General features: G+C 42.1%; 1 protein-coding gene across 1 annotated transcript; it reads left to right on the top strand.

Moving 5' to 3' along the window:
* The first annotated feature begins 9,696 nt into the window (after window positions 1–9,696).
* Window positions 9,697–11,660, top strand: LOC104657003 (melanoma-associated antigen B6-like). The gene has a single exon (XM_010356714.2). The coding sequence runs from the start codon at window positions 9,697–9,699 to the stop codon at window positions 10,792–10,794; it is 1,098 nt and encodes a 365-aa protein (XP_010355016.2). The 3' UTR covers window positions 10,795–11,660.
* The last annotated feature ends 9,958 nt before the right edge of the window (window positions 11,661–21,618 follow it).

The raw sequence follows: 21,618 nt of genomic DNA, 5'->3' as shown, positions 1-21,618 counted from the left end.
TCCACTGGTCAGTGGGGAGACTGGTGCTGGTGTGCAGGCAGATGGAATGAACAGATCTTTGGCCCAGGTAGCTTTCTCCAAAGCCAGCAACATGTCCATCCACTACTCTTTGAAAGTAAAGGTCCATCATGGTATCAAGGACAACAAATGGTATTGAGGGGGGAAAGGGGGAATAATGGAGTTGCCATTTATTAGAAGGACTTGCCATTTCTTCTCTAGCTCACACGTTACCCAGCCAGCCCTCCTGTTATTCACTTGACTAGTGTCACCTGTCTTTCAGTACTTTACTTCCATACATCCTACTTGCCCAGTGCTGTTGTGTCCCTAGTTGAGAAAAACATATATGCAAAATTATTTTTATTCTTCTTTACTATTTTGTAAGTTTAAACATTTTTATCATGAAATATTTAAAGTAAGGGTTTAATCCCTCCTAGAATTGAGTTTTGTATAGTGTGAAGAAGTGTTCCACTTTTTTCACATTTGTATATCCGGTCTTATTTTAGTAAAAACACTCTTCTTTATCCACTTCCCTGAAATGACATTTTTAATAATCAAGAATCCATGTATAAGTAGGTCTATTTTAGGACATTCTATTCAGTTCTCCTAATCTATTTGCTTATCTCTGTAAGTATAGCATAAGTATAGCATCAATTTTTAATTACTATAGTATTTTGAAATTTATTTTACTTGGTAAAAATAATTGTGTATATTTATGAGATACAATGTAATGTTTTGTCTGTGTATACATTGTAGAAAGATTTAATCAAAGTAACATAGCCATCATCTCATCAACTTATGTTTTTTGTGGGGAAGACTTTAAAAATCCATTCTTTTAGCAATTTTGAAATGTGCGATATATTATGATTAATTGTGGTCACCATGTAGTGCAATTGAGCACGAAAACTTACCCCTCCAGTCTAACTGAAACTTTATATTCTTTGATCAACATCTCTCTATTCCCTATCCCCAACACCCTGGTTTCTAGTAACCTTTTACTCTCTGTTTCCATGAGATCTATGTTTTTAGATTCCACATATAAGTGAGATCATATCGTATTTTTCTTTCTGTTCCTAGCTTATTTCAGTTAGCATAATGTCCTCCAAGTCTATCCATGTTGTCATGAATGACAGAATTCCCTTATTTAAGGCTGTATAGTATTCCACTGTGCATATATATGTGTGTGTATATATGTATATGCATGTATATATACATATATGTATACATATATTTGTGTATATGTGTTTATATGTATATATACATATATACAGATATATGCACATATACATATATGTTTATATACACATATATGCATATATACATATGTGTTTATACATGTTACATGTATATGTTACAGTTATGTGTATTAATAGACATATATGTGTAACATATATGTATATATGTACATATATACGTATATATACATATAAACATATAAACGTTTTCTTTATCCATTCATCCTTTGAGGGGCCCTTACATCACGTCCATATCTTTCTTGGTTATTGGGAGTAATGTTGAAATGACTGATTTCAATTTCTTTGAATATATACCCAGAAGTAGGGTTGCTAGATCATATGGTAATTCTAATTTTAGTTTTGGAGGAACTTCCATAGCATTTTCCAAAATGACTGCACTAATTTACATTCCCACCATCAGTGTACAAGGATTCTGTTTTCTTCACATCATTGCCAACACTTGCTATCACTTGTCTTTTTCATAAAACCAATTTTAACAGGTGTGGGGTGATATCTCACACTGGTTTTAATTGACATTCCCCTACATATTGGCCTATATATTGAGCATTTTTTTCCTATATCATTTGATCATGTGCAAGGGCAGAGTTGAAGCCTTTGATAAAAATTCAACACAATCAAAACAATTGAATTCATGGACATGGGGAGTAGAAGGATGATTACCAGAGTCTAGGTAGGGTAGTGGGAGTTGAGGGGGATGTGGGGATGTTTAATGGGCACAAAAACATAGTTAGAAAAAATGAATAATACATATTATTTTATCACACATCAAGGTGACTATAGTCAATAATAACTTATTTGCATATTTAAAAATAACTAAAAGACTGTGATTGCATTGTTTGTAACATAAAGGATACATGCTTGAGGGGACTGCTACCCCATTCTCCATGACACTCTGATTTCACATTGCATGTCTCCATCAAAACATCTCATGTACTCCATAAATATATACACCCACTATGTCCACACAAAAATTAAAAAATAACTAATAAAAATTCAAGACAAGTACATAGCAATAACTTTTAGCAAACTTACATAGGAATGAAACTTCCATATGGTAAATTGTAGCCAAACCTTTATAACTTTGAAATTAGAAGCATTCCCAATAAAGTCTGGAAAAACACACAGAGGTATGATACCACAAATCTGGATTGGCATATATAGCCAATAAAAATCCACGCATAAAAATACCAAAATAAATAAGAGGTATGAAATGGAAAAAAATACCATTCACAACAGCAACAATGCCTAAAACATACCTAAGTTGAAACCTTACTGAAATATACAAGACCTTTATGGAGGTAATTATAAAAATTTACTGATACAGTTGGGGAAAAGGTGCCAAATACAGCAGTATTCTATGTTTATTCAGGAAAATAGACTATAGGCACACTTCAGAAATATTGTAGGTTCAGATCCAGACACCACAATGAACTGAATATTGCAATAAAGTGAGTCACAATTTTTTGGTTTCCTGGTCCATAAAAAAGTTATGTACACCCTATACTGTAGCCTATTAAGTTTTCAATTACATGATTTTTTAAAAAATGTACATACCTTAATTTAAAAAAATACTTTAATGCTAAAAAATGCTAACAATCATCTGAGCCTTCAGTGAATTGTAACCTTTTTCACTGGTGGAAGATCATGCCTTAATGTTGATGGTTGCCTATTAATAAGAGTAGTGATTGCCAAGGGTTGAGTTGGCTGTGGTAATTTCTCAAAATAAGGCAACAATGTTGTCTTAGTCCATTCTCACACTGCTATACAGATACTAACTGAGACTGTATAATTTATAAAGGAAAGAGGTTTAATTGACTCACAGTTCCACATGGCTGGGGAGGCCTCGGGAAACTTACAATCATGGTGGAAGGTGAAGGGGAAGCAAGGACCTTCATCACATGGTGGCAGGAAACAGAAGAGCAAGCAGGGGAAATGCCAGAGCTTATAAAACCATCAGATCTCATGAGAACTCATTATCAAGAGAACAGTATGGGGGAAACCACCCCCATGATCCAGTCATCTCCTGCCCTCAACACATGGGGATTACAGGTCCTTCCCTCAACACATAGGAATTACAATTCAAGATGAGATTTGGGTAGGGACACAGAGCCAAACCATATCATTCCGCCAGCCCCTCCCAAATCTCATGTCTTTTCACATTTCAAAAGCAATCATGCCTTCCCAACAGTCCCCCAAAGCCTTAACTATTTCCAGCATTAACCTGAAAGTCCAAGTCCAAAATCTCATCTGAGACAAGGCAGGTCCCTTCCACCTATGAGCCTGTAAAATCAAAAGCAAGTTAGTTACTTCCAAGATACAACTTGGGTACAGGCATTGTATAAATGCTTCCATTCCAAATGGCCAAAACAAAGGGTCTACAGGTCCCATGCAAGTGTGAAATCCAGTGAGGCAGCCATTAAATCTTAAAGTTCCAAAATGATCTCCTTTGACTCCATGTCTCACATCTGGGGCACACTGATGGAAGGTTGGGCTCCCATGGCCTTGGGCAGCTCCTTCACGGGTTGGCATTGAGTGCCTGCTGCTTTTCCAAGCACATGGTGCAAGCTGTTGGTGGATCGACCATTTTGGGGTCTGGTGGATGGTGCCCTCTTCTCACAGCTCCATTAGGCAGTGCCCAGTAGGGACTCTGTGTCGGGGATCCAACCCCACATTTCCCTTCCGAACTGCCCTAGCAATGGTTCTACATGAGGGTTCCACCCCTGTAGCAAACTTCCAGGCATTTCCATGCATCTTCTGAAATCTAGGTGGTGGTTCCCAAACCTCAGTTCTTGCCTTCAGTGCACCCACAGGGCCAACACCATATGGAAGCCACCAAGGCTTGGGGCTTGCACCCTCTGAAGCAATGGCTCAAGCTGTTCCTTGGCCTCTTTTAGCCATGACCGGGCCAGGGGCAGCTGGGAGACAGGAAAATGAGTCTGGAGGCTGCACAGAGGGGCCCTGGGGCCCGCCCTCAAAACCAATTTTTTCCTTCTAGGCCTCTGGGTCTGTGATAGGAGGGGCTGCCACCAAGGTCACCTAAATGCCCTGGAAACATTTTCCCCATTATCTTGGCAATTAACATTTGACTTCTTACTACTTGTGTAAATTTCTGCAGCCGACTTGAATTTCTTCCCAGAAAGTGGGTTTTTCTTTTCTTTTGCATCATCAGGCTGCAAATTTTCAAGCTTTTATGCTCTGTCACATCTTGAACACTTTGCTGCTTAGAAATTTCTTCTGCCAGATACTCTAATCATCTCTCTCAGGTTTGAAGTTTCACAGATCTCTAGCACAGGGGCAAAATGCTACCAGTTTGTTTGTTAAAGCATAGCAAGAGTGACATTTGTTCCAGTTCCCAATAAGTTCCTCATCTCCATCTGAGACCACCTCAGCCTGGACTTCATTGTTCACATGACTATCAGCATTTTGGTTAAAACCATTCAACAAGTCTCTAGGAAGTTCCAAACTTTCCCACACCTTCCTGTCTTCTTCTGAGCTCTCCAAACTGTTCCAACCTCTGCCTGTTACCCAGTTCCAATGTTGCTTCCACATTTAAGTATCTTTATAGCAGTGCCCCAAACTCCTGGTACCAATTTATTGTATTAGTCCTTTCTCACACGGCTGTGAAGATACTACCCGAGACTGGGTAATTTATAAAGAAAAGAGGTTTAATTGATTCACAGTTCCACATGGCTAGGGAGGCCTCAGGAAACTTATGACCATGGTGAAAGGTGAAGAGGAAGCAAGGACCTTCTTCAGATGGTGGCAGGAGAGAGAAGAGCAATTAGGGGAAATGCCAGACACTTACAGAACCATCAGATGTCATGAGAACTCACTCACTATCATGAGAACAGCATGGGGGCAATTGCCCCCATGATCCAATCACTTTCCTCCCTCAACACTTGGGGGTCACAATTCAAGATTAGATTTGGGTGGGGACACAGAGCCAAACCATATCAAAGGAAATCTGCCAACATTGATTGATTCTTCCTTTCACAAAATATTCCCTGTAGCATGCCATGCTGTTTGAGAACATTTTACCCACAGTAGAACATCTTTCAAAACTACAGTCAATCATCTCAAACCCTGCACCTGCTTTATCAACTAAGATTTTGTAAGATTTAAAATATTGTGTTTTCATTTCAACAATGTTCACAGCATTTTCACAAAGAGTAGATTCAATCTCAAGAAACTACTTTATTAGCTCATACATAAGAAGCAACTTCTCATCCATTCAAGTTTTATCATGAGATTACAGCAATTCAGTCACATCTACAAGCACCATTTCTAATTCAATTCTCTTGCTATTCTACCATATCTGCAGTTACTTCCTCCACTGAAGTCTTAAACCCCTCAAAATCATCCGTAAGGGTTAGAGTCCATTTTTTCCAAGCTCCTATTATGTTGATATTTTGACTTCCTTCCATCAATGACATGTACAATGGTGAATCCTTTCCAGAAGGTTTTCAATTTACTTTGCAAAGGTACATCATAGAAATCACAATCTTTGGCAGACTTTTAAAATGTATTTCTTAAATAATAAGACCTGGCAGTGAAAATGACTTCTTGTTCCATGGGCTGCATAATGGATGCTATGTTAGCAGGCATAGAAACAACATTAATCTCTTTGTGTAGCTCCATTGCAGCTCTTGGGTAACTAGGTACATTGTTAATGATCTGTTAATGAGCACTCATATTTTGAAAGGAATCTTTTTTTTTTTTCCTGAGCAGTAGGTCGTGACATTGAGCTTAAAATTTTCAGTAAGCCAAGCTGCAAAAAGATGTGATGTCATCCAGGCTTTGTTGTTCCATTTATGGAACACAGACTGAGAAGATTTAACAAAATTCTTAAGGGCCTTAAAATTTATGGAATGGTAAATGAGCACTGGCCTCAAACTAAAATCAGCAGCTACATTAGCCCATAACAACAGAGTCAGCTTGTCCTTTGAAGTTTGGCACCAGGAACTGACTTTTCCTATCTAGCTACGAAAGTCCTAGATGGCATCTTCTTCCAATATAAGGCTGTTTCATCTGTTTTTGAAAATCTTTAGTGTAGTCATCCTCATCAATGATCTTAGCTAGATACTCTTGATAACTTGCTGCAGCTTTTCCATCAGCACTTGCTTCATCTTGCACTTTTATGTTATGGAGAGAGCTTCTTTCCTTAAATCTCATAAACCAACCTCCCCTGGCTTCAAATTTTTTTGTGCACCTTCCTCACTTCTCTCAACCTTCATAGAATTAAAGAGAGTTAGGGTCTTGATCTGGATCGGGTTTTGGATTAAGGGAATGTTGTGAGTGGTTTTATCTTCTACCTTCTCCAAATCAGCAATAAGGCTCTTTTGCTTTCTCATCATTTGTACATTCACTGGAGCAGCATTTTTAACTTCCTTCAATAACTTTTCCTTTGCTTTGACAATTTGGCTAATTGTTTGATGCAAGAAGCCTAGCTTTCAGCCTCTCAGCTTTCAACATGCCTTCCTTACCTAAGCTTAATTATTTTCAATATTTGATGTAAAGTGAGAGGCATTTGAGCCTTTCTTTCACTTGATGACCTAAAGCCCATTGTACAGTTATCAACTGGCCTAATTTCAATATTTTTGCACCTTAGAGAAGAGGCAGGCCCAAATAGAGGGAGGAAGGGGAATGGCTGACCAGTCGAGCAGCCTGAACACACATAAGAGTTATCAATTAAATTTGCTATCTGATATGGGTGCTGTTCATGCTTCTCTAAAACAATTACAATAATAACATCAAAGATCACTAATCACAGATCACCATAATAATAGTCATGAAAATGTTTGAAATATTGCCATAAATACCAAATGTGACACGAATATACAAAGTTAGCACATACTGTTGGAAAGATGGCACTGAAGGACTTGCTTGAATCAACGTTGACACAAAGCTTCAATTTGTAAGAAAACACAATAACTGTGAAGTATAATATATCAGATTGCAATATAATGAGGTATGCCTATATTGCAAAGATATCCATTCTCCTTAGGTTATTTACAGATATAGTTTTTATCTACAGCTTCCAAGATGACAACCAAGCTAGTGCTTCTTTCCCATGCCCAAAATTAACCATGGGAAATCTAAAGAAAAAATAAAGAACAATGCCATAAACATCAGCAAAATAACAAAATGAGAACCCTGAGAGACAATAAGTCTCTGTTGAACCAGTGCTTATATGGTGGCCCGCCCTGAAGTGAAAACAGATCCATAGCCTGCAGTAACAAACATGACAGCATTAGTTGCAGGAATTATTTTAAAGTTCTGCCTTTGCTTCTTTCTGCGTGCCTGGGACAACGATTTTCTACAACTTCATTTACAGAATCTGAGGCAACATCTCAGGTGCCACATGCTGGAATCATGGGGTAATAACAAACATTTGAGTTGGTTAAAGCAGTATGAGTTCAGACATTGTGGTAATAACCACCTAAAATCTCTATAGTGAATGAGGGCTGATTTTTTTAATGATCATTATAATAGAATATAAAACATATACTAAAATAGAAGTGTCACAGTGAAGCACATGTAATAAGAATATTAATATACTCCTGAAACATTTGATGATGCTGATGTCAGCCAAGAGAAAGCACTGACAAAGCTGCCATGATAAGGAGTCCCCTTATTTTCTCCTTGTTGATTTTTGAAGGCTATGGTTGGGAGAAAGGGATGAATTCATAACAAAAAAGGGAAAAATCGCAAGGCCTGACAGCAGTCAGTGAGTGGACCTTAATTGACTGCTGAAAGACCGCACATCTTAGAAAAGAAGAGGGCTCAGCATGTCTCCTCCTTTGCCCTAACTCCACAGCATAACTAACTGGCTGCAGCTAGGTCTAGGAGGCCCCAGGCAGTAGTGCAGGTGAACTGCACATGAGGAGTCTCAGGAAGTTGAAGTTTAGTCTGAGAGGGTGTCCTCAAGTCAGTAGAGGGAAGGAACATGGCAAGAATGAAGTGATGACACTGAGTGAGGGCTGAGGGCAAAGTCCATTCCGGGAAAGGGTGTCCCACAGAGCCCCATCCCTACTGTCAGTCTTGGAAGAACCTGGCATGGGTTCCCGGCTCAGGCTCCACCTTACTTCCTACTCAGGACTCTCAGGGAATGAGATCCTCCATCTCCTGTTGACTGATTCAGCTCAGCAGACAGAGAAGTCTAAGGGTCCACGAAGAGCACCGGAAAGAATTTTATGTGAGTTTTTCGGCAGCCACCCAGTCCACAGAACACATGGTGAGTGACAAAGCCCCACCCCTGCTGTTATGCTGGGAAGGCCAGGTGGGCATGGCCGGAAGTGGTTCCTCCTGACTTCCGCGTAGAAAAGCGGCCAGGCAGGAGGCCTTGGTCTTAAAAGTGCTGCGTCAGGTCAGCGGAAGGGGGCATCCCAGATCTTCTCAGGTATCTTAGTGGGTATCTTGACCTAGAACTCGGGGGACATTCCCCAACAACTACAACCCTCTACCCCCTAAAAAAGGGCAGCTTCAGAGAGCCCTGCCCCATCCTGCTCCTAAGATGGTAACTGAGGAGTCCCGAAGCATGGCTGTTAGGCCTAAAGTCCATTCGCTTTTTCTGTGGGGTCGAAGAGCGTAAAGTCCTCAGTCGAAGGCTGGTGGACTCAGGTCAGTAGAGAGAGAAATCTCAGGCACTGCGTAGCTAAGAGGAATACTCTGCTTAAGACTGAAGGGACTCCATGCCGCAGCACGGGTTGCACTGAAATACGCCCCTGATGTCAGCCTGGGGGTCCGGGCAGGTCTCTAGAGAGAGGTGCATTCTCTCTTTGTCCCCGTGAGAGTCAGAGAGGTAGGTCCCTGGTTGTAAGAAGGTGGCAGCAGGTCAGCGAGGGTGATTTCCAGGTTGTGGGAAGAGTCTGGGTGCTGAGTCTGATTACCATGGGGACCGTTCTCAATATAATAGCAAGAGCACTCAAATGCCTCCGCTGCTGTCAGCCCTAGGCGGTCTGGGTGTCCCGGAAAGAAGTGTTGGGCAGGAGTGCTTCTATATTTCTTCCTCGTTAGTGCTGTAAAAATTCCTAGTGTCAATTTCAGAGCGGCAGAGGGGAATGGGCCTCTGGGACTTGACTGCAATTTTTATGATGATCCAGAATAAAAACGGAGAGGACCGCACCTCTGAACAGAGGGGCCCCCACTGCCCGTCCCTGCTGTCACCTCAGTAAGCCCCAAAATGGGCTGTCATGCTATAGTCTAACACTCACTCTTAACTTCCTCCTAAGTTCGAAGGAGACAAACAGACCAGGAGAACAGGAGTCCTGCGAGTTCCTGGAGCAATTGTTTCATGGAAACCTCCAGAAGGGACCCTGGTTAAAGCCAGGATAGTTGCTCTCTGCCGAAGGTGTTGACATGATGTCACTCTCTCCCGTCCAGGTGCCAACCTTGCCAACCTTCATGTCCACACTCCTACCTGCTGTCATAGGCCACAGCCACCATGCCTCGGGGTCAGAAGAGTAAGCTCCGTTCCCGTGAGAAACGCCGAGAGACCCATGGTCAGCCGCAAGATCTCACGGGTCCCCAGGTCACTGCAGAGAAGGAAGAAGAGTCTCGCTCTTCCTCATCCTCTTCTGCTGTTTGTCGGGGTGCTCGTCGTAGGTCTTCTGATTCCTCTGTTCCTCAGGAGTCTCAGGGAACTTCACCCACTGGCTCTCCTGATGCAGGTGTTTCATGCTCAAAATCTGATGTGGCTGCCAAGGGTCAAGATGAGAAAAGTCTAGGCACCTCCCCTGATGCCTCCGTTCCTCCAGAGACTCAGGGAGCTTCACCCACTGGCTCGCCTGATGCAGATGTTTCAGGCTCAAAATCTGATGTGGCTGCCAAGGGTCAAGAAGAGGAAAGTATAAGCCCCTCCGTGAGAACTGCGTTTTTTACAACCACAGACCGAGATCCTCTAAACAGGAAGGCGAGCAAGATGGTGCAATTCCTGCAGGAGAAGTTTGAGAAGAAAGAGTCCATTTTGAAGGCAGACATGCTGAGGCGTGTCCGCAGACAGTACAAGCCTTGCTTCCCTGAGATCCTCAAGAGAACCTCCGAACGTTTGGCGGTGGTCTTTGGCGTTGAATTGAAAGAAATGGATTCCAGCGGCGAGTCCTATACCCTTGTGAGCAAGCTGGGCCTCCCCAGTGAAGGAAGTCTGAGTGGTGATAATGCGCTGCCGAAGTCGGGTCTCCTGATGTCGCTCCTAAGTTTGATCTTCATGAAAGGCAACCGTGCCACTGAAGAGGAGGTCTGGGAGTTCCTGGGTGAGTTGAGGATATATGATGGGATCCTGCACTCAATCTATGGGGATGCCCGGAAGATCATTACTGAAGATTTGGTGCAAGATAAGTACGTGGTTTACCGGCGGGTGCACAACAGTGATCCTCCACGCTATGAGTTCCTGTGGGGTCCACGAGCCCATGCTGAAACCACCAAGATGAGAGTCCTGCGTGTTTTGGCTGAGATCAATAAAAGCAGTCCCGGTTTATACCCACATCTGTATGAAGACGCTTTGATAGATGAGGTAGAGAGAGCATTGAGACTGAGAGCTTAAGGCAGGGCTGGCACTATTCCCTTGGCCAGGGCACCTTATGGGGCCACATCCTACAGATCCTCCCATTCTGAAGTAGAAATTTTGCTTTATGTTAGAAGAGAGTAGTGAGCTTTCTAAGTAGTGCAGTATAGTAGAGGCTGGAGGGAACAAGATATGTCTCTTTCTTTTGTCTTGTTATACATGAGTAACTTGTAGATTTATGTTTTATTTCTTTGTCAATTTTCAAGATTGTTCCTGTTAAGTGAAAGTTTATTTTGCTTCAGATTATACAATTATCAAAAACGTAGCTCTCACATTCATGGTTGTTTAACCAATTTGAAAGTTACAGTTTGGGTATTAATAAAACAAAATCACACAACATATTTTCGTTGTAATTCAGAACTAGATAACATGGTAATAGAAAATGGATTTTGATATGAATCTTAAAGAACTCCACAATAAAATAGTTGACATCATAATATGATGAGAAAGAAAAGGAAAAACAGAAATGTAAAAGTTGTTTAATTCTTGGTTTGCCTAATTCCTTTTCCTATTTCTTTTAGTATTAATAAAGGATACCTGGATTTATTTAGGTTATTAAGACTGCCGTTTGTTTTGTTCTAGTGCACTTCATATTCTATGTTATCTACTGCATCAAAAAGCCTTTCTGATTGCAGGGTGGTATTTTCTGGGTTTAAAATAATCACATGAAATGCAGTGATCAATAGAAGCCAGAATGAGTTCACTAAAAACCTTCTTGAAAAAAGGCGGCTACATTCAAAGAACTTGCATAGGCTTAAATTCTCCCAAATAGTTTCAAGATGTGGTGATTTTGTTTCTTAATACATCTTTAGGAAAATTAAAAATTAATAATTTATGTAAAAACACATATTATGGTAACTGTAATTTATGACAGACTCAGTATTTCCTACTTAGTATGCCATATTTTTTATGGACAGTACTTATACCCCCAAATTCCTACAAGATGGGGTTTAGCAGACTCACTTCAAAATGAATAAATTGCACATTTCTAAAAGCTCACAAGCTTATGATCGACAGAGCTGGGATTAGATCTCTGGTCTGGATTCATCTAGAGCCCACATTTTCCAATCCTCTCAGCCTGAGCCAGACTTTGTGTCTTTTAATTCATTTTTCCTCTCACTGCCCAAAATGCTTATCAGAGCATTAAAAGGACACCGTACCCAAAGCACTTCTTTGGAATATACAACTAGAGTAATCACAATGCTGAATAAATGAGTAGTATGAATTACTAAAAGAAAAAATAATACACAGTGACAGTATGATCATCTAGATATGCAATATCAGATAATCCAATAAGATCAGGAGCTCCCCAAATCATCCTGCTCTGCCCTTTCCCCATAGAAATTAAATATCCTCAAAGCAAAGTACATAATAGGCTAAGTCTAGATGGCAAAGCAAAGAATAGATCAGTGTGCTTTTTTCACTGACAGCCCACCACCTGTCTGGAGCCTCCTGCCTCGTGGTACAGCTTCCCTATCTCATACAGAACCTGAGACAGGGAGCCATTGTCTGCAAGGTTCGCAGTAGGGAACCTGCTCAGTTATTTGCAGGTGTGTGACATTTCCCAGCAGGCTTAAAAAGGAGGCATGATGAGAACCCCCATAAATGAGGATTCTGGAGATCACTGCCTCAGAATATCGGGTTCACTGAGAGACCAGGCCCTGCCTACTCTCAGATCTAGAAGGCCCAAGCTATAGCAGCAAGCTAAAATTTCTCTATTTATTCAAGGTTCTCAGGTACATAAGAGTCCTGGTCTAAGGGTGGTGTGCTCTGGTTGTTGGAAGGAGGATCTCAGCCTCTGAAAACTATCAAGAAGAGGACTCTGAATGAGAAATGAGGAATGATCCACCCAGAACAGTAGGGGCTCTTAAAGCTTTATCTTGCTTTCTGCCTTGGGTGGCCATAGGCAGGGCTATCTGGTTGAGGCTCCTCCTCATTTTCTCTAGGGCTTCTACTGGTGCCCCAGGGAGATAAAGGCTTTGATCTCATGGCAGTAGCTCCGATTCTGCCCATGAAGGAGATCCTCACAAGCCTGGATTGGATTTAAGGTGAGGACACTGGGGTAGCCAAGGAGTAGCACCCTGACTTCCCCCTCTGGTTTCTCAGTAAAGGAAAAGCTTTGGCTTGAGGCTGGCAGACTCAGCTTAGTAGAGGAAGGAGTTCCACATCCCCAAATCAATGTTAGAAACCTGAGTGAGAACTGAGGGAGCCACTGACTCCAAAACAGTGGAATCTTGTCGGATTCTGACCCTGCTATTATTCCTCAGAGGATCCTCAATAACTGTGGCCAGATGTGGCTGTTCCTGACTTCCAATTGGGAGATTCCAGGAAGATATGGCCTTGGTCAGAGGAGTGCAGCCTCGAGTCAGTGGAGGGTGGAGTTTCAGATTTCATTAGCTAGGAGTCAAGGTAAAGATGCTGAGGCAGGATAGAGGAGACCACTCACCCAAGAACAGTGGGAATGCACAGTGTCCTGTCCCTATTGTCAGCCCTAGGAGGACCAGGGCAGAACTCTCAGGCTGAAGTGCCCCCTCAGTTACTCTGGGAGTGGTCTCAAGGAAGTGAGAGCCTTAGTCTAATGGGAACAACCCTATTCAGCAGAGGATGTTTAATAGGAGTCACACTGCTGACCCTAAACAGGGATGATGGTACTCCTCCCAGAACAGGTGGAGCCACACGAAGCCCTGCCATTGATGTCTCTCCCTGGCAAACCAGGAAATTCTGAGATGATGAGTCCCACTCATTTCCTTTTAAGGCATCTCAAGGAGGTAAGGCACCTTCTAAGGGGTCAGCCTGAGGTTACCACAGGGATAAATTCCAGGTCATGCAAACAGTTAAGCTGAGGACCGTGAGGATGGAAGGAACCACTCAAATCATAACGGTACAGACAACGCAGAATCCCTCAGGTACTGTCAGCTGTAGGTCACCATTTGGTATATTAGGGAATTAAAGGCCGTATATGAGCAGACAGGCCTCTAGGTGTTGGGAATGTTCATTGTGAGGACCCTGAGCAAGGACTTAGGGGAGCAACCAACCTAGAAGAGAAAGGAACCTACATAGCTCCACCCCTTTCAGCCCTGGAAATCCCCAGGCACGAATAACCGGATATGTCAGCCACTCTCTCCTCGCCCTGTAGGTCTCGCATCACTAGAGGGAGAGGTCAGAGATCCTGGCTGAGTGAGGACTCAAGGAGTCGCAAACCCTTGAACAGAGAAGTCCCATGCAGTCTTTTCTTGCTATTAGTTCTCAGAATCCCCTAATAGCTCCAGCGTGATCACTTTGACTTCCATATCTGGGGACTCTAGGTGGTGAGGAACTTGGTCTGAGGCTGGCCATCTCATCATAGAGGACATTACCAGGTTGAGCCAGGAGTCAGGGTGAGGATCATGAGGATAGAGCAGAACATGAAACGTATAACAACAGAGGCAGCATATAATCTCTCCCCTACTGTTAGTCCTGGGATATTCAGGGATAAATGTCAGGCAGAGCAGAGGCGCCCCTCAATTCCTCCTCAGGGTGACAGAGAAATGAGGCCCTTATTCTGAGGGAGATGGTGACAGGCCACGAAAGGGAGAAACTGTGGGCACTGTCATGAGTCAAAATGAAGAATCTGGGTGAGGGCTGGTGAGACCAATCCTCATGAGGCCCAAAAGTGCCTGCCACAGTTTTGTGCCTCTGGAGACTACAGGCAGGTATGGCCCAATAAGGCTGCCCTCCCTTCCTCTACTAGGTCTCAGGGAGTTCTGGGCCTCGCTGTGAGGAGATGCCTTCAGATCAAACAACAGAGGAGCTGCAGGTCCTTCTAGGAGTCAAATTGAGGACTTCTGATGAAGACTAAGTTGATCATATTCCTTCCCCCAATAGAAGGGACAACATAATGCCCAGCCCTCACTCTGGCTTTCAGCATTTGAAAACCCAAAGCAGGACTGCCAGGGAGAGGCTGCCCCAATGTTTTATATTGGGTCTAAGGGAGGTGATCTCCTTAATAAGAAATTGAAGCCATGACACAGCAGAAGAGGGGGTCCCAGGCCCTACACGGAGCCAATATGAGAACTCTGAATAAAGACTGAGTGTCCATTGATCCCAAGACAGAAAGGATCTCCCAACGTTGTCACCCCATTCAAGTGCGAAGTCAGGAAACAACTGATGACCCTGCTTGAATGAAGTAATGAGGGAGAAATTTTCTCTTATTCAAGGAAAAGTTATTGTTTTTGTCTTTCAGGCCTTCAACTGATTGAATGAGGCCCATACGCATTGGGGAAGGCAATATGCTTTACCCAGTCTACTGATTCAAATGTTAATCTCATCCAAAAACAGCCCTACAGAAACACCCAGAATAATGTGTTTGAGTAAATATTTGGGCACTCCATTGCTCAGGCAAGTTGACATGTAAAATTAACCATCACAATACTAATAATGAATACACATCCTCTAGGTTTTTATTGTTGCTTTTGTTTTTTTAATATTGGTCAACCTCTTGCCTGACTCTATTCAGCCTCTGGTTTACTTGCTGTTTTTCTAACTAGAGGAAAACATTAAAAGCTAAGTATAGGCTATGTCTATTCAACCAACTTGAAAGACTCCCTGCAGAAAAAGTTTCAAATTATATTTTAAAAGCAGAAATTATATTTACAGATTGTCTCCAACTTATGAGGTTCAACTTATGATTTTTTTGGTTTTACAGTGGGTTTATCAGGATGTAACCCATTGTAAGTGGTATTAAATGCATTTTCAATTGATATTTTTGACTTATGATGTTTTCTGGAATGTAGTCCCATCATAAGTCGAAGAACATCTCTGTATCTAAAACATAGGCTCCTTGACATGACTGGATTCAATATTTATATGAAGGACTTCATGCAGCTAAACTTTTTATTGTGTCTTCAATCTCGTTACTTGTTATTCGTCTGTTCAGGTTTTGAATTTCTTCTAGGATCAAACTTGGTAGGTTGTATGTATCTAGAAATTTGTCCATTTCTCCTAGATTTTGTAATGTATTGGCAGATAGTTGCTTACAGCTGCCACTAATGATCCTTTCAATTTCCTGAGCATCAGTTGTAATGTCTCCTTACAAGCTGTTTCTGCTTTATGGAGCATCCCAAGCCCAGTAACCTTGTGATTCTTGCAGACTCATAGAGGTACTGCCTTGATGGTCTTGGACAAAATCCAAGATAATTCTCTGGATTACCAGGCAGAGACTCTTGTTCTTGTCCCTTAATTTCTCAGAGACATACAGAGTCTCTCTCTCTCTGTTCTGAGCCACCTAAAGCTGCAGGTTGAGTGACACAAGCACCCCTGTGGCCACCACCACTATGATTTCACTGGGTTTGACCTGAAGCCAGCATAGTGCTGACTCTCACCCAAGGCCTGTGTAACAATTCTCTGGGTACTGCCCATGTTTGCTCAAAGCCTTGGGGTTCTACATTCAGCATGTGACAAAGTCAACCAGGCCTGTGTCCTTCCCTTCAGGGCAGCAAGCTGCCTCAGGCTCCATGTGGGTACAGAAGTGCTATCTGGGATTCAGAGGTTAGAGCCAAAAACCTTAGAAGTCTACTTCATATTTCATTGTATTGTGGCTGAGCTGGCATTCAAACCACTAGACACAGTTCTTCCCACTCGGCAGTCCCCTTTGCAAAGGCGGATTAACCTTACCCCATAGCCACCACCACCCCTGGCCATGAGCTGTACCACCATACTAACACTGATGTTCTCTTAAGGCCTAAAGACTCTCAAGTCAGTTTGTGGTGAATGTTCCTGAGCTGGGACTCTTCAGAGCAGTGGGCTCCCGTCTGGCCAAGGGCAGGTCTAGAAATGCCGTACAAGAACCAAGTCCTGGAACTGAGGACCCCAAGAGCCTGCTTGGGGCTCCACGCCCTTGTGATGGTGCTGGTACCTAAGGTGCAAGACAAAGTTCCCTTTACTTCTCCCTCTTCTTTTCTCAAGCAGAAGGAGCTTTTCCCCATAGCCAGCACAGCTGGTAAGGTTCCAAGTCTAACATGAAGCCCACAAGTGTCAGAGGCTCACCATGGCCCTCCATGTAGTACCTGGGTATTACCACTGGTTATTCAGGGCTTCAGGGCTCTTCAGTTATCAGGCGACGATTGCTGCCAGGACTGAGTCCTTTTCTTCAAGGCAGCGGGTTCCCTTCTGGCCCAGCGTGTGTCTAGAAATGTCACCTGGGAGCTAAAGCTTGAAATGGGGGCCTCACAACTCTCACCAGTGCCCAATTCTGCTGTGGCTGAGCTGGTATCCAAGATGCAAGACAAAGCCCTCCCCACTCTTCCTTCTCTCCTCAAGTGGAAGGAAGGGGTTTCTTTAGGAGCTGTGAGCTGTGCAGCCTGGGTTTAAGTGAGGGGCAATGGCAGGGTAGCACTCCCTTGGCTGCCCCAGTTGATGTCTCAGTATGTTTTGTGCCCCCCGTCCACTGTCTATGGCCCTAGTTCAGCCTTGGTATTCACCTAAGATTTGCAGTCATTGTGGCCTAGACTGCCTTTCAAATTTACCTGGAGACCCAGAGTGCTGTAGTCCTCTGTGGCGAGGTTTCCACGCGAGTTTGGACCACTGGGAATGGTGATTCCCTTCCGGCTAGGGTTGGTTTAAATGCTCCCTCTGTGGGAGGGCGTCAGCTGAGTTTGGCCTGGTTTTCCTTTCTGCTCTAACAGAACAGCTGAGTTCAATGCCTCACAATTGCTGTGTTCGCCCTCCCCCAGCACCCAGAGATGCTCTCTGCACCATGCCACTGCTGAACAGCTGAGTTCAGTGCCTCGCAATTGCTGTGTTCTCCCTCTGCCAGCACCCAGAGATGCTCTCTGCACCATGCCACTGCTGCCCAGGGGTAGGGGAGGGCTGGTGTGTCAATGATTCAGGACTATTTTTGCTATCTCTTCAGTGCCTCTTTCAGCGATGTGAAGTTAAAATCAGGTACTATGAGCACCCGCCTGATTTTTGGTCCTTAACAAGGGGTTTTTTCTGTGTAAGCTGTTGCTAACTTTGTGTCCTTGTAGGAAGGGGGTACAATCGGTGAAGTTTTCTACTCCACCACCTTGCTCTACCTCTCCCTCAGGTTTTGGTTTTGATAAAGGACAATTTATGTATGCTTTTTTTAAGGATCTAATTTTAGGTTGAAAAATGCTTTGTGGTAGAGGGAAGGAGCATATCCTGAAGTTGAGGTTGTTCTACAGTCTGCAATAGAAGATGTATGACAAGATCAGTTGGACAAAAGGTTTTCAAAAATTCTGCCCTTGTTTCTCCCCAGTGTGTCTTGGAACATTCATTTCTACTGCTTCCCTATAGGAATCTGAGACAACACTTCAGACCACAGGTTACAGTACCATGCGTTTATATAATGAAGCACAGAAGTTTGTATGGTTGAGGCACTGTGACTCCAGAGGATATACTAATTAACACATGAAACTCCTTTAGAGGTAAGTCTTGGAATTCTTTATTATCTTATAAAGTATACCTAATGGACTAAAAGTAGAATAGTAAATATTAGAATGAATCACACATAGATAAGCCAGGTAATTTTGCATGGAACTTTGATTACATGTATGTACATACAAACTCCAAATCACTAACACGTTTGGTAGATATTTCTTACTATTATACTATATTGGAGGTTAAAAATAAAGGTCCCTGCACTGGACTATGCAATGTTACATACAACTTGGAAAGATTAGGGGCTTACAAAATCTTCCAGGTCTGCCTCTTCCCCGTAGAAATGTATCTTTTTTGATCAGAGGATTCATAGAGACAGTCTGGCTGGCCAAGGGAAAGAATAGGTCAGTGTGTTTTTTTCATATCCCATATGAAGACCTGTGTGAGAGAAGACTGAGGTGACCACAAATTTCAGAACATAAGGATTAACACATTCTTACCTCTGCTTTCAGCCATGAGAGACACCGGGCAGCTGTGTCTCACATATTTGCCTGAGGTGGTACCCAGAAACTAGGGAAAGTGGGGAAAATTATAGGCCGCTGCAGTAGAAGGATTATTTTTCTGAGTATTCTTCAGACTTTGCTGGTTGTTAGGACACACAGCTCTCCCTAGGCCCCTCAGATCACCCCGTTCGCCACGCAGAGTGCTGTAGATGTTTCATGTACGAAAACTGATGAAGGGGTAAACAGCCACGAGGATGAAAATCCAAGCATTTCACAAGCCCCACCTGCCCCTGAAAACTCATGCAAAGACCTTCTAACCAAGGAGGTGGCTTTGTTTATGCACAACCTCATATGTTTACTTTGCTCAAATATAAAATTAGACTTTTATCATGAAAGCACACATTCTAAAAAATGACCGCAGAAAGTATAAGGACCACATCTCCTTGTCAGCAAATTGGAACTCATCAATGATGGGAGTTGGAGTGCTCGTAGGGGTTGCCAAAGAGAAGACTGTTGATGATTCTTCTTAGTGTGACCTTCATGAACAGCGACTGCACCACTGAAGAGAAGGTCTGAGAGTTTCTAAATATGCTAAATACATATGCTGGGACAAAGCATTTCATCTGTAGGTAGTTCAGAAAGCTCATCACCAGAAATTTTACATAGGCAATGTACCTGGAGTACCAGCAAGTTCCCAGTAGTGATCCTACATGCTATAAATTCCTGTGGTATCGAAGAGCTCACACTTAAATCAGCAAGAATAAAAGTCCTAAAATTTTTGTCCAAGGCCAATGATATGTCACTGTTTCTTTCTATTCCTGTGTGAAAAGTCATTGTGAGATTAGTAAAAGAGAGCCCAAGCCAGAGTTGCAGCCAGGATTGGCACTATTACTATGGCTAGGGCATGTTCCAGGGCCATGTACAACAGCCTTTTATATCCCTAGTAAAGTCTGAGGTAGGTTCTTCTATTTCCAATTAAGTAGAGCAAACAACTTTCAAGTAGTAGAGGCCATTATTGGGCAGGAGGAAACACACTGTAGATGTATCATTTTTGTATTTTGTTTTACCAAATAACAAACATTTTTCTTCCTTCCTTCCATTATCTTCTTCTTTCTGAATTCTTTCCTTTTTTCCTAATTCTCTTTCTTTCTTTTCAGTTAATTTCTAAATGTTACTTTTTAAATCGAAGGTTTAAATTGCTTCAGAATATAAGTTTATGAATTCTCACTTGGATTGTACATTTATTGCTGTGTATTAGGTCTAAAGGTAGGAACTAAGGTGTTTTGAGAAAAAAGGAAAATCTTCTATCATATTTCATGATCTGAAACAAGATAATGTGGCAATGAATTAAGTGTTTCATTGGAAATATGAAATAATAGTAAAATTGTTTGGCTCAAGAAATGGAGACAAATGAAGTGGAAGATGTTCAACTTTTAGATTCTCTAAATTGTCAGTGTATTGTTCTTTGAAATTTACATATACATACATACATATATACATAAATTTACTTAGCTCATTCAAGAATGCAGGAGAAATTAAATCTTAATAAATACAGACAGATGAAGGCCCCTGGTTTGCAAATGGCTGTCTTCTCATGGTATCCTCACATGGCAGAGAGCAGAGAGAGAGAAAGCAAGCTTCCTCATTTATTTTTATAAGTGCACTAATCCCATTCACAAGGGCTCCACCCTCATGGTCTAATTACTATTCAAAGACCTTGCCTGTTAATACCAACATATTGGGAGTTGGGATTTCAACATACATATTTTAGAGGGACACAAACATTCAGTATATAACAATGCTCATTTATTCTCTAAATATTAATTGAATATCCACTTTTTGGAAAATACCATGTTATTGTTGGAGATCCTAGGATTTCTGTTATAGGAGCAGTAGAAGTTGGTAGCATCTAAGGTAGCCAGGTGGGATGATTTAAAAGAAGGAGTGAGAAGGTGGGAATCAAGGCAAGAGCAATTAAATGTAAGCATCTTGAGATAAGTCTGTTTGGATATTTGAAAAACAGTATTTATTCACTGGTACTGATGTTTAGGTTTCTCCCTGTGGTTGGTGAGGTAAGGCTCTGGGAGTGACGAACTGGCACCAGGGCCTCAAATGGTGTGTCTCAGGGTCTATTAAAGCTTAGAATGCAAAATGGCTCTTAGCAATTATTCTTGAATCCTGGATAAACTAAAGCAAAATTTTCCAGAGAGAAGATAGGTGTTCCCTGTACTTGACTCAGTGTATTTGATCATAGTTTGGTAAATAATTGTTCTGCATACTAAACTGCAAACATATGCTACCTTCCATTAAAAAAGAAAGATCACATAGAAGGTACAACCAAGAACCCACAGGATGGAGCCACTACCCAAGAAAATTATTCTTAGGCTTTGAAATCTAATCAAGGAACAGATAACTTTTGTTCATTGGGATTTCAGAACTGCTATTTTCTAGATACTCTTTTGTACCTCCAATTATGCCTGTTTTTACATAAGCATGTCGATAGCTGTTATCCTATGCCTATCTCATCATTGTACATTAGGTGAGTTAAGACGGACAACTTGTTTCTTTTGTTACAGAGATCCACATATAAAGGTGTATCTTGCCCAACTGCTATACTTAACAACTACCCCAAGAGCCTCTTCATCTGCAGATGGACCTGATTTAGATGGTGCAATTTGAATTTGGAGCTGATGTTGTAGTGAGAACAGACTTTTGGGGATCTTTGGAAGGGATGTATGTATTTTGCATAAGGTAGAGATCGGAAACAATGGGTTCTAGTGGGCAGACTGCAACAGAAAAAAAATCTTATGTGTCCCCAAAGAGTCCCACCTTCTGGTGGTCATGACTTGTGTACTCCTAACTTTTATGTAGGTAGGGCACATGATTTTATTCTAAAAAATAGATTATGACAAAGGTGATGGGA

The sequence above is a fragment of the Rhinopithecus roxellana genome, chromosome 7, assembly GCF_007565055.1.
Source record: "Rhinopithecus roxellana isolate Shanxi Qingling chromosome 7, ASM756505v1, whole genome shotgun sequence".
Classification (NCBI taxonomy): Eukaryota; Metazoa; Chordata; class Mammalia; order Primates; family Cercopithecidae; genus Rhinopithecus; species Rhinopithecus roxellana.
Note: the sequence above shows the minus strand (reverse complement) of the source record. Positions and strands in the feature narration are given on the sequence as shown.

Coding starts and splice junctions, on each gene's coding strand:
- LOC104657003 (XM_010356714.2), top strand. CDS start 9,697: ATGCCTCGGGGTCAGAAGAGTAAGCTCCGTTCCCGTGAGAAACGCCGA.